Here is a 13776-nt window from a genome sequence, read left to right as displayed (position 1 = left end):
TTCAATAGAGCTGGGGGCATTTATTACACATAGAAGGGTTTCAAATTCAGCCATGTCTATTTCAGTGGTACCAGCCAAGCATTTCTCTCGCATGATTATTAGAAAAACTGGAGCCTACATCTGGGAAGTCTTACTAGAATTTGAACCTAACTCCTCCCAAATGCGAAATGTTCAAATGTGGGGGAATTCTTAAGGGACAAACTGCTGAGGTCATCGGTCCCTACATGTACACACTACTTAAACTAACTTATGCTAAAAACAACACACACACCCGCACCCGAGGGAGGGCTCGAACCTCTGGCAGGAGGGTCCGCGTAGTCCGTGACATGCCGCCTCAAACCACGCGGCCACTCCGCGCTGCTCCCAAATACGAGTCCAATGACTTAACCACAACACTACGCCACACACACAAGGAGAAGATGAAAGGGCTATGTCTGTTAAAAAGAAAACATTGGCTACTGCCGGAAGTCGTGATAATCGAACCATGATATTATGACATGCAAAACGTGTGCGTCTAATGCCCCAGAGGAACAATTTGGAAACGCTATCTGATTCGTAACTTTAAACAGAAACAGTATCTCTCTCTCTCTCTCTCTCTCTCTCTCTCTCTCTCTCTCCACCCCACCCACCCACCCACCCACCCACACACACACACATACACACACACACACACACACACATACACACACTTTCATAAATTCAACGCGGAGGAAGAAACTGGTCTGCTCATATAGTACTTGCATACGCCACAGAGTGTATTGGTAAGTTAAGGCAATGGACTAGATTGAACGTGTGTCGGCATTCTTTTCACAGCATCCATCGGTGGCGAGGTGGCGGCAGGGCGTCCACTAAATGGTTCAAATGGCTCTGATTACTATGGGAATTAACTTCTGAGGTCATCAGTCCCCTAGAACTTAAAACTACTTAAACCTAACTAACCTAAGGACATCACACACATCCGTGCCCGAGGTAGGATTCGAACCTGCGACCGTAGCGGTCGCGAGATACCAGACTGTAGCGCCTAGAACCGCTCGGCCACTCCGGCCGGAGGCGTCTACTAAAACTTGTAATCCTAGGTCTGGTACAGAAAAACGGTTGAATCATTCGGGTGTGCATCTAAATCCTAACTGACATTCACACGTATCATCGCAGTACTAACAGACGCTACATAGGATAGTGTTTGGCAAACAGCAATCAGCATAACAGAATGCGTCCACGTAGCTGTATCAGCGTTTGAAAATTAATTGCAAAGATACAGCGCTCATTATCATTGAATTATTCGATTGGAGATCATTAACTGATTCTGACTGACTCCGCACTGCGTAGCGATCGTACAAGTTTCAACAAGATGGAGCCCTAGCCACACAACACCCACAAGAGGCTCAGTACAAATAATGGTGACATAATTTCTAGTAACTCTGACAGACTTGGGATGATAAGCAATTATATTGTAACAATATAACGAAACGACATTACAACCTCGCAGGGCCACTCAAACCAGCAGGTACATGATTTAGGTACACAACCATCAACAGTAACATCTTATTCCCATCCCAAAGTTCTTTAGTGGATGAAAACGATGCTGTACTTAAGGAGAGGACAATATCTTCTATTTTACTGTACGACGAAATGAAAAAGCTTCATACCAGACTATAACCAGATTCTATTCAATGAAGTATTTGCAACCTATGAGCTCCCATTTTATCTCGCGGAAGCACACAATTTGATTCCCACATGCGGAGTGACTGCGACTTAGCAATACTAATCTAACCCCGGTACTGAGTAACTACAGAGATAAAAATGAATGCTGCGTATTTATTTCTTGTCAATACTGGACATAACAGGAAGCAACACTTGTTTTTTCCTGTCACATACAGTCATAAGAAAACGAGAATAAAGAAGATAAACACATTCCCACTTGATAAACACACACAAAAAGAATAAAACCCTAAAAAAGATTCCTCTGCAAAGACTACAGTTCCGTCTCATTGTCATCTTGCATAACACACTGTTTATGAAGCAACTGGCTCTCTTCTTAATTGGATACACTTCTGAATGCTTGCAGGCATAATCCTTACCAAATTGTCCAGGTAAGTCTGTAGGATATTGTCTCATTCGTCCACAGCATCCTTTACAAAGCCCTTGGGTTGCACAAGATGACTGCAAACCGATTATTTTAGTATGACCCATTCATTCTCAGTAAAGTTGAGATCTGGAGAATACGGAGCCCACTCCATCCGAATGATTTTGTGCTCCACTAGGAGACTGTTCAAAAGATTGTGACGATGGGGGCATGCATTGAACTCAATTAGGATGAACCCCTCTATTCACGCCAGTCATCATCTCGTGTATCCTGCGGCCATGCAAGATTCCACAGAAAACGTATTTGAACTATCTTCATAAGGGTGGCGTTCTACGACACAGGGTGTAAATGTTGTCCTCGTTGCCTCCATACATGAATATCAGTACTTTCAGGGTGGATACTGATACGGGTCTCATCAGAAAAGAGAGTTGTATATCATTGCTGCCAAATCTACAGACAGTGGTTTCGTGCCCATGCGACAAGAGCTTGTCTCCAAGCCAGATTTAGAGGGGGAGCCTTGAGAAATGTTCCGGCATTCAATTCTTGCTCATGGAGGCTAGTTCGCACCCCTGTAGCTGTTTGGAACTGCTGCTGTTGACGTGTAGGATTGTGTCTGGGGGGGGGGGATTCTGCTTGCTCATATACACAGATATCTGTCCAGCTTGCCCGTTCCTTTGGCTTCCGCGGTCACTGTTCCTGCCTCAAGGCAGGCAAATTTATTGTAGAATCTGCATCGTAGTACGGGTCTCCGTCAGACAAATGCAATTTTCTCTCCAAACACGACTCCACCTAACAAACATCCAACCGATCCAGAATAACACAGAAGCGAATTCAGCTCAGTAATGGCGAACTCTCTTTCAAATAAGGAAGACCTATGAGCAAAAACTCGCGAATTATTTCCATTTGTCGAAAGTCAGCTGACTAACCAAGGACATAAAACTGCTTCAGTGACTGACAACAGCAGACCCCTGCGAAAGATGATAAAGATCTGCTACAAAAAAAAAAAAAATATACTTGGTCGTAATGAAAATGTGGAGTTAACAACCATCATTCAAAGTGTGGGATATTGTTTTCATTTGTGTCATTAAGAACTAATATACAAATAATTTAAGGGTTTAATTTTGAGATATGTATGCAGACAAATAATCAGCAATCTGCACACTTCTTTCCATATTTGATGTAAATAGCGTTTGTAAACTCCACAGAAACAAAAATATAAAAACTCAAATCGTAGGCATGTTACCATCCAGCCCAACGAATACTCCTTCGCTGGCTTGATCGGTGATTCCAAGGAAGGCGTACCATATCCCCTTCTCTTTTGGGAAGATCTGCTTCAGGCCGTCATAGGCGTAGCGGTCTGGTGGTACTGCCAGCTGAGCTCCCTCTTCCTCGCAGGTCTTCTTGGCTTCCAGCCACTTCTTGAAAGTGCGGTGAAGTTTGATTAGAGCGTAGCCTGGTACATAATGGTAGCCTCGTGGGATGTCCGGCACCTCGGCTGCAACAACATAGGTCAAAATCACAGCGGATCTTACGTATCACAGTAAAAAGACGTTAAAAGATGGCCGAATGATTGTTCTACTGCATAGACAAACACGTGGTTCGTGACAACGTGTATTTAAGGTGTGAACGATTCAGCAACTCCATCATCTTCCCTCTCGGTTTCCTTCTCATCTGCTAGAAAGGACTTCACAAACCCACATATGCTCTGTAATCTAGTTCTGAGACTGACTGGGCTTCTATTAACAACTTTAAATTTTAAATGTGACTTTGTTATTGAAGCTCCTACCTTATTTCTTTTAAAAGAGGGCCACAGAGGTGGTTAATTAGAGTGATCTGATACTGCTTTTTGCCTTGCGGAAAATGAGTTTATCATTAGACTCCACGTTCAGATAGACAAATGTATTAAACATTTTTTAATTGCGCAAACTGACGCTTCTGCACCGAATTGTAAAGAACCAGTCAATCGTCTTCAGAAACTCAAAGGCCAGAAAATTTTGCAGACACTATTTTATGTACCATGTGTCAACTAAGAACTTATCCCACTACCCTACTAGAAGGAAAAATATGACTATTTCGCCATCCCGGTGACATCAAGGTCATCAGAGCCTGATATTAAAATCTCTCGAATAGTAATGAGGACACCAACACTCCGTATGTCACCTTATGGTCTGAGATGCAGGGTACTTCGTGTACCACTTTCACTGCCCTCCTTTCCTGTTCCAGTCGTGTATAGTCTGCGAAAAGAAGGACGGCTGGTGAGCCACCCTGTGGGCTGTAATCGCTCTAATTATATATTCTTGGCCTTTTTGCTAGATATACGGAGAAGGAAGCAACATATTGGATGACTTCTAGGAACTTACGCTCTGGGAATTTTAACAGTACAGCTTATTATGATGCAGAATGATTCTCTTGCAGAGCATGCCATTGCAGCTGACAGCATCTCCGTGATGTTACTGCGCTTACCAAGTGAACCTGTAACAAAACGAGCTACTCTTCTTTGGACCTTTTCTACTTCCTCTATCAGTCCTATCTAGCAAGGATCCCAAACTGTATTAATCATTATACTTTACATTTGCTTTTTGTCGAGAGTTAATTGCTACTCCCTGCACCAAGCATCGACTCTCTGCAGTTCTTCCATCACTTCGCTACAGTTTTCTAGCGTTGCAATTTCTCTGTATGTAGCATCATCAGCGAGAAGCTTCATGGAACTGCAACCTTATCGACAAGGTCTTACATATAACGTGAAAAGTGATGATCTTATATCACTTACTTACGTCAGAAGACTTTTCTCTGCTGAGAATGACACACTGTCTTGGTATTATATTACGTACGCTTGATTTTGTTCATCAGGTGACAGTGCGGAACTTTATGGAACATCTTCCGTAAGCCAAGGAACACGGCATCCAGCTTGGTGCCCGTATCTTCTACTTTCTGAGTGTCGTGGACGAACGAACAGAGTTGGGTTTCGGACGATCTGTTACGAATATCAATTCCGCTAGACATATTCACTAGAACACTTCAGAATTGTTCCGACAGAGCAGCGCCGAAGCCGGTTATGATCAGGAGGCCATGCCTCAATGTTTGACAGTGATAACAACCAACAGACTTACAGACAAGGCTACGTAACCGACAGCGAGCAAAACGTTGGGCAGATCCAGGGAGGAGGTTTCCAGATGCAGTCTAATATGATAATGAAAACGTACTGCATACGTGACTAGCCCGAGCTAGTCCGTCACAGATTGTTCTGGCAACATTCCTGTGGTTGTCTACGAGCTATATAAATAGGGGCACTTCACTGTGCAGGACAGAGTAGGGAAGAGCAGTATCCAGACGGCAGTGTGTCTGTGTCACACGTCGCCGGATGTCGAACTTTGGCAGATTTGCTAGCCTCGAAACCCACGGTCGCTACCGGGGTACACTCAGAGCAGGTAATGAAAAACTGAAGGGAAGTCAGGCTTAGTGGTAGTGTCGGAGGAGCCTTCCATGTTGGTTAACAAGGTACTTAGAATTTCTATCTAGCTTCCTCAAAATATCCTCACCGTGTTCCGTACTCTGCACCACTTGTAGCTTATCTCCAGCAGCCCCTCGGTGTTCTAAATGGGACCCACAGCTACTTCCACTAATCATGAGATTCGGCTCATCATTCACAGTTTGATGGTGTGCTGCGACGATTATTGTCTTTGCTTCTCCTATAAAGGGACTGGGAGACCTTAACGCACGAATCCACTCTGCGACTGAAATACTGAACCCGCAGCCGTCTTAGTTAAACATTTTTATCATTCCTACATTACCGCTTAACACTCTGCAGTCAAGTTGGAGATCACAAATCTTTGACATAGTTTGTAAAGTGTTGCACAGTATGACACTCTAATTTGGTTTCTCAGCAATATGTGGAACAAGCCGAAACAGTGTTTCCCCGGACGTGGATTCAGTCTTGGAAAATGACAATGTTATCTTGCTGCACAAAGTAGTAAGCATTCCGCTGGCGATTCTGTGCATCCACTTTACTCTGTTGGCTGATACACTGCGAGACTGATTAGAACACCGAAAAAATCCGAAGAAGATCTGCCGCCACAGTTCTCAAACTCCGACGCCCAGAACATAGGACCTTCCAGGGAAAATATGTTGCATTACGTAATCAACGACTCTCGTGTGTCCTCCATAAGGGAGGTCTGTGCCTCTGTCATACGACAATGTGTTTCTTCATCCCTTCTGCTCAAGTGATTTCTTAAACGCGAAATATAAAACATCAACTCCCTTTTCATCGGCTTCTGTTGCCATACCAGACTGGTCAACTAGTGACTGCATAGAAGCTTTAGAACCGCTTAGCGATTTTACGTAGGACCAGAATTTTCTCCGTTTCCCAGAAAATATCTTTTGCTATGATATGCAGGTGGAAGTATCAATCTGTAACATACGCCTGAATTTGTAACTTTCTCCTGTCATCATTGGTGCTCTTTTTAATTTTTTTTTATTTTTAATTTTTAATCGGGAACGCAACAGCCTCTGCTTCCTCAGCTTTTACGGAAGTTTGCTAATTCACTTGCTCGGCACATACACTGTGCCTGCACGCTCAATTGCCGCAGGCAGAGCCTCCTTCACATCTCTGATGAGGCCTCCCAACAGACTTGCCAAATGCACTTTTGATTTATCTCCAGCTCTGGACGCTATTCCCCTAAGGGACACCAGAATGCCCCAAAGACTGGAGCACCCGGTAACTAGTAAACAGCTTATCCGTGAGTGCTTGCTCGGACCACCCTTGGGAGCGTCCACCTGTCCACTCACTTGGTAAACGGGTGAGGCTAGACAGCCAGCTTCCACACTGACTCTCCACCTCAAATGGTTCAAATGGTTCTGAGCACTATGCGACTTAACTGCTGAGGTCATCAGTCCCCTAGAACTTAGAACTACTTAAACCTAACTAACCTAAGGACATCACACACATCCATGCCCGAGGCAGGATTCGAACCTGCGACTGTAGCAGTCGCTCGGCTCCAGACTGTAGCGTCTAGAACCGCACGGCCACTTCGGCCGGCTCTCCACCTCAAGCCACGCGTTACCACCCTGCGGTGAGGGCGGATCCCTGCTTCGGTTACGATACAAAGTGCCAGACAGACGAGCCCGTGGTGAAACAAGCGACACCTGAAGTATCCCTTGCGTTGCGCCAGATTTTCATCCAACGCTACACTTCGTGGCAGCAGCCTGCTGACAGCTGACCGCATCTGCAACTTTTCTCGAACTGAGGCCAGATCCTCCAGTTTCCGCACAGAGCGTACACACGTCCTTCCTATCCAATTATTGCTAACTGGAGGTGGGCGCCTTACGGAGGTACCTACGGATTACAGTCTATGTGTACGAAAATTTTGATGTAAAGATGAGAATTATATTTAAGGGCTCAAGAGTTCGCAGTTTACTAAATATTATTAGGGCTGAAACATTTCGATTCGTATACTTGTCCTACACTGTCGTTAAGCAAGAGGTCTCTCTTAGAATAAAGTTCCGAGAGTTTCGACGTACAGTGCAGTTTTCCTCCTACGTGAAAACTCAGTATTTCAGAGAGACGGTGTTAGTAACAGAAAGCTTCATGTATAATTGTCATCAGCACTCTGATGTCCCAGTGCTAAAGTGCGCTGTTAATTTCGCAAAACAGCGGAAAATGATACCGTACATTAGAAATGCAATGTTCTGAAACAAAGTATGAGAAAATATTTTGCCTATTACACACAGTGATAGACGCAGATTCGCGTTACATTATGTTAGCAGATAATTTGTAGTTATTGTGTTTACCTTGGTATTATTAAAGTTAGCTGGCAGGATGTTTTATGACAAAATGTTTTAGTCTCAGACTGTGCTGAAAAGGGCTAAGAATAATACTCACGTGACCACTCACATAAATATTGCAATGCCCCGAAAATGATGCGGTATACAGGGTGGTCCATTGATCGTAACCGGGCCATATATCTCTGGAAATAAGCGTCAAACGAAAAAACTACAAAGAACGAAACTTGTCTAGCTTGAAGGGGGAAAACAGGTGGCGCTATGGTTGGCCCGCTACATGGCGCTGCCATAGGTCAAACGGATATCAACTGCGTTTTTTTAAAATAGGAACCCCCATTTTTATTACATATTCGTGTAGTACGTAAAGAAATATGAGTTTTAGTTGGACCACTTTTCTCGCTTTATGATAGATGGCGCTGTAATAGTCACTAACATATGGATCAAAATTATAGAGGAACAGTTGGTAAGAGGTAGGTTTTTTAAATTAAATTACAGAACGTAAGTACGTTTGATCATTTTATTTCGGTTGTTCCAATGTGATACATGTACAATTATGAACTTATAATTTTTGAGAACGCATGCTGTTACAGCGTGATTACCTTTAAATACCACATTAATGCAATAAATGCTCAAAATGATGCCCGTCAACCTCAATGCGTTTGGAAAAAATGTGTAACGACATTCCTCTCAACAGCGAGTAGTTCGCCTTCCGTAATATTCGCACATGCATTGACAAACAATGCGCCGACGCATGTTGTCAGGCGTTGTTGGTGGATCACGATAGCAAATATCCTTCAACTTACCCCACAGAAAGAAATCCGGGGACATCAGATCCGGTGAACGTGCGGGCCATGGTATGGAGTTTCGACGACCAATCCACCTGTGACGAAATATGCTATTCAATACTGCTTCAACCGCACGCGATCTATGTGCCGGACATCCATCATGTTGGAAGTACACCGCCATTCTCTCATGCAGTGAAACATCTTGTAGCAACATCGGTAGAACATTACGTAGGAAATCAGCATGCATTGCACCATTTAGATTGCCATCGATAAAGTGGGGGCCAATTATCCTTCCTCCCATAACGCTGCACCATACATTAACCCGCCAAGGTCATTGATGTTCCACTTGTCGCAGCCATCGTGGATTTTCCGTTGCCCAATAGTGCATATTATGACGGGTACGTTACCGCTGTTGGTGAATGAGCTTCGTCGCTAAATAGAACGCGTGCAAAAAATCTGTATCTGTCATCGTCCCGTAATTTCTCTTGTACACAGTGGCAGAACTGTACACGACGTTCAAAGTTGCCACCATGTAATTCCTGGTGCATAGAAATATGGTACGGTTGCAATCGATGTTGCTGTAGCATTCTCAACACCGACGTTTTTCAGATTCCCGATTTTCGCGCGATTTGTCTGCTACTGATGTGCGGATTAGCCGCGATAGCAGCTAAAACACCTACTTGGGCATCGTCATTTGTTGCAAGTCGTGGTTGACGTTTCACATGTGGCTGAACACTTCCTGTTTCCTTAAATTTCGTAACTATCTGGCGAACAGTCCGGACACTTGGATGATGTCGTCCAGGATACCGAGCAGTGTACATAGTACACGCCCATTGGTTATTTTGATTACAGTAGCCATACATCAACACGATATCGACCTTTTCCACAGTTGATAAATGGTCCATCTTAACACGGGTAATGTATCACGAAGCAAATACCGTCCGCACTGGCGGAATGTTACGTGATACCACGTACTTACACGTTTGTGACTATTACAGCGCCATCTATCACAAAGCGAAAAAAGTGGTCCAAGTAAATCATTCATATTTCTTTACATACTACACGAATATGTAATAGAAATGGGGTTTCCTATTTTTAAAAAAAAACAGTTGATATCCGTTTGACATATGGCAGCGCCATCTAGCGGGCCAACCATAGTGCCATCTGGTTTCCCCTTAAAGCTAGACGAGTTTCGTTATTTGTAGTTTTTTCGTTTGATGCTTATTTCGTGAGCTATTTGGCCCGGTCAATGTCAATGGACCACCCTCTATAGTAGCTGTAGTCGTGCGTAACGCTTATTATACTTATTCGTTCTATGAAGTACTCACCTTTCTCGCAAGAAATCCCAGCGCCACCACCCTGCAAAATTACAAATAGACATTGATACAGTTCATTTTAAACTAAATAGGTTTATATAGCTATGTCCAGTAAACATTGGATGTTTTAAATTTATATCATCCTACATTACTATCTATGGATCAAAATAAACTGAAGAACCTCAAGAAGAAAATTACTCAAAATAACATATCCACGAAAGCAGATGGAAGTAGTACTTTGTTTATCATGGACAAAAGTGATTATGCTGAGAAAGTGAAACAAATCATCACACTCAATTTCTGCCATATCCTCGCCAAAGGTTCCACCAAACCTTTAACGGAGAAAGTATAAACTTAACCAAGACCAGGTCCTGACTCTAAGTAGGCCTCTTTGATCTACATGAACCCAGAAACTCCTAAATTTTGTGGACTCCCTAAACTGCACAAGAAAGGCCAGTGTTTACGACCTCTTGTGCCAAACTACGCCTCACCAAACCACAAAATTAAGAAATAATTACATTTCCATATCAAATCCAAGACAAAATTTGTATCTAAGCTTGGAGTTGTAAATTCAATGGACCTCGTTAAGAAAATTAAAGGCAAAAAGTTACTACATGATGAAGCTCTCAGTGATATCGAATAATGGAACAGATATATGAAGTACTGTGTCTGTGGACTGGCGCTAAAAGACAACTGAACGCGTTCCTAGAACATCTAAACACAAAACACAACAACCATGGAAATTGGTGAAAAATCCGTCAACTTCTTAGACCTCAACATAAATAGAACAACAGTCACACAAATTTTCAGAATTTACGGAAAATCTACCACAATAGCCACAGTAATACTCTCCTGTTTACAATATATGTTTACAATTGTTGGACGCTTGGTAAAACTTCCATTCTCTCCTGTAATTAATGGAAATTTGTGATTCATCTGCTCCAAGACAAAAATAAAATTTTATTCCACTATTAGAAAAGGTATCTGGGTATAAACTGTATGAAAAAAAGTGTGGTTTATTCAAGTGAAGGAATTAAGATTCAGCGATGAAGTTGTTATATGTGGGAGGAGGGAAATGAATTCGACTGCATCTTGTCGAGCAGGAACCAACACGACATCTGCCTTAAGCGATTCAGGGTAACCACAGGAAACCTAAACGTGGATGGTCACTCTGGAAATTTAACGCCTTTCCTCCAGAATGCGAGTGCGGTGACAACAGTGATGCCATCAGACTCCTTGGATGGAAGTGGTTTTCTACAATGGAATAAAGTAAAAACATGATAGTCATTTATTTCAGATACAGTGGTGTATGAAGTAGTTAGCTTTAGCATATTAAATGAATTAAATTTAATCCCGCCATTTTTAAGTATAAATTTACATGTGAGGAAATTTTGAATCCTTCAGTGGCACTAGAAATAACAGCAGAAGAAATCGGTCTGATGAGAGATGCTGGGAGACAGTGCAGAGGTATTTTGAAACGAGAATACGGTTGGCTGAATCAAAGATTCAAACATGTAATAGATACATCACTTACGATCTGGTAAAACTGCTTGTAATATTATAGACATGGTACCAACAGATTCATCAAAATTCTCTAATCTAGTTTTACAATCTCAAGTGGATATAAATCTTGCCACTTAATCTGTTCATAAAATACAGGGCATTTGAAAAAGAACTCCCTAGTCTTAAGTAAAAATATAATGGGGAAATAAATGAAAAATTACATCAACGAGTACATATTATGAAAGATAATTCCGTCAAGTTTTGTTTAATGTTAGTAGACGTCAACGTGGGATCTATTTGTTGCCCCTAACATGTCTAGAGGATATTCCACTTTTCGCCACATATTCACCAACATATCAAGTGTAGCTGCCCCAACCGCCACGACGATTCTTTCCCGTAAATGACTGATGTCTCTGATATTTTCACTGAACACAATATTTTTTATTTGTCCCCAAAAGAAAAAGTCCAGTGGGGCTAAGTCTGGGCTTCGTGGTGGCCAGCCCTGCCTATCCACTTTCCCGGAAAGCCAGTGTCAAGAGCCGCACGAGCATAGTTACAGTAATGAGGTGGAAAAACACAAGCCCCTTTTTCCGCCACCATATCGTCCATTTGGGGAAAGACGTACTCTGTCAACATGTCACAGTAAGCTTCCCCGTTTGTTGTTTCTCCTACAAAAATGAAAGGACCATTCACACGTTCTTCCATCAAATTGTACGAGACATTAACCTCGGAAGAGTCACGTTGATATTGAATAACTTCACGTGGATGCTTTGCCCTCCAATTCTGCAGTTATGACTATTAACTGTTCCACTGACATGAAATGTAGCCTCATCAGAAAAGAGAATCTTTTTTAAAAAATTGACACCATCATCAATTCTGTGTAGAAAGTCAACAGCAAACTCATACCTTTCGATTTTACCATTAGGTTTTATTTCATTTAACAGTTGTAGTTTGTAGGCACGGAACTTATGTCTTTTACGCACAACATCATACACAGTACCCTTAGGCATTCATAATTGTAGACTACGCCTGGCAATGAATTCTTCGGGCTCCGAACATACGAAACACGAATCTGTTCAACAGTATCTTCAGAAGTTCTCGGTCTACCTGGTGATTTTGCTTTTAAAACGCTACCAGTTTCCTTGAAAGACTTTAGCCAATGACGGATAGTTTTTGCTGTAGGTGGTTCACCACCATACTACTACTACTACTACTACTACTACTACTACTACAAATGTCCGTCTGAACAGGTCTTGGAAGACCCAACGTTACCGACCGGCCGCCGTTCCATCCTCACCCCACTGGATGCGGATATGGAGGTGCATGTGGTCAGCACACCGCTCTCCTGGCCATTTGTCAGTTTACGAAACGTGTATATGAACATGACAAACTGCAGGTACAAATGAACCTATAACTATTAACACCTAAGCTATCGACTGCGTTTCTGAATAAGAATTTAAAAGTGGTACAGAATCTGGCTTGTGCAACGGAATTTACTGGATTAGAGTCATGGCATGTTGTCGTGTGTCAGTGTCTTCTAAGGTCATCAGTCCCCTAGAAGTTAGAACTACTTAAACCTAACTAACCTAAGGACATCACACACATCCATGCCCGAGACAGGATTCGAACCTGCGACCGTAGCGGTCGCGCGGTTCCAGACTGTAGCGCTTAGAGCCGCTCGGCCACTCCGGCCGGCCAATGATAATGACAATGACATAGGAACCAACAATGGCTGAGTGCCAGATTAACAAATGATTTCAATTTCAAAGTTACACTAACATTTAATAACCACAGCATATTTATTAATTAGATGTGGAGATTAATTATTATTATTTGGAGGATAAAGAGGCATCTTTAACTGACAAGCAAAACATGGGACTAACAATCACGAGCCTAGTCTTGCACAATTGCGCTTTACGCTATGCTTGCGAATTTTACCTTGAATTTCATCTTCAAGCGTAGTTAATTCTTCTGAATCTCTCCTTAAATCAGGCCTTGAGTGTGGTAAGATCTGCCATCACCGACGTGAGGGCAGCGTGACACGTCCTTTGTCTTCGAGCTCTCGACCGACACTACTGCTTCCACTCTCCCAAACAGACCTCGTCTCACAACAATGCTTAGAATCGCACTCCCATGTTTCACCCTCAGATTGTTACTATCGATATCTGTGTGCTTATTTATTTCGAATTTTACACAATGCGAAGAATATCGTTAAGTTGGCTATATTATTTTCAATATAATGGAGAGTTCTGACACACTCCTTACGCCTTTCAGAAGGATCATGACGGTGTGTCCTGCAAACGTGCACTGA

The 13776-nt window shown here is 42.6% G+C and overlaps 1 protein-coding gene across 1 annotated transcript in view; it reads right to left on the bottom strand.

The window, feature by feature from the left end:
• Window positions 1-13776, bottom strand: part of LOC126236297 (macrophage mannose receptor 1-like) — a 70214-nt gene that overhangs the window by 22210 nt on the left and 34228 nt on the right. Inside the window, exons 3-4 of the mRNA XM_049945489.1 lie at window positions 9975-10005; window positions 3327-3578 (exon numbers count right to left, since the gene is read on the bottom strand). Of these exons, the coding sequence (XP_049801446.1) occupies window positions 3327-3578; window positions 9975-10005 (283 nt within the window). The remainder of the gene's footprint in view (window positions 1-3326; window positions 3579-9974; window positions 10006-13776) is intronic.

This window comes from Schistocerca nitens, chromosome 2, assembly GCF_023898315.1.
Source record: "Schistocerca nitens isolate TAMUIC-IGC-003100 chromosome 2, iqSchNite1.1, whole genome shotgun sequence".
Classification (NCBI taxonomy): Eukaryota; Metazoa; Arthropoda; class Insecta; order Orthoptera; family Acrididae; genus Schistocerca; species Schistocerca nitens.
The sequence above is the reverse complement of the archived record's forward strand: the minus strand, read 5'-3'. Positions and strand labels throughout refer to the sequence as shown.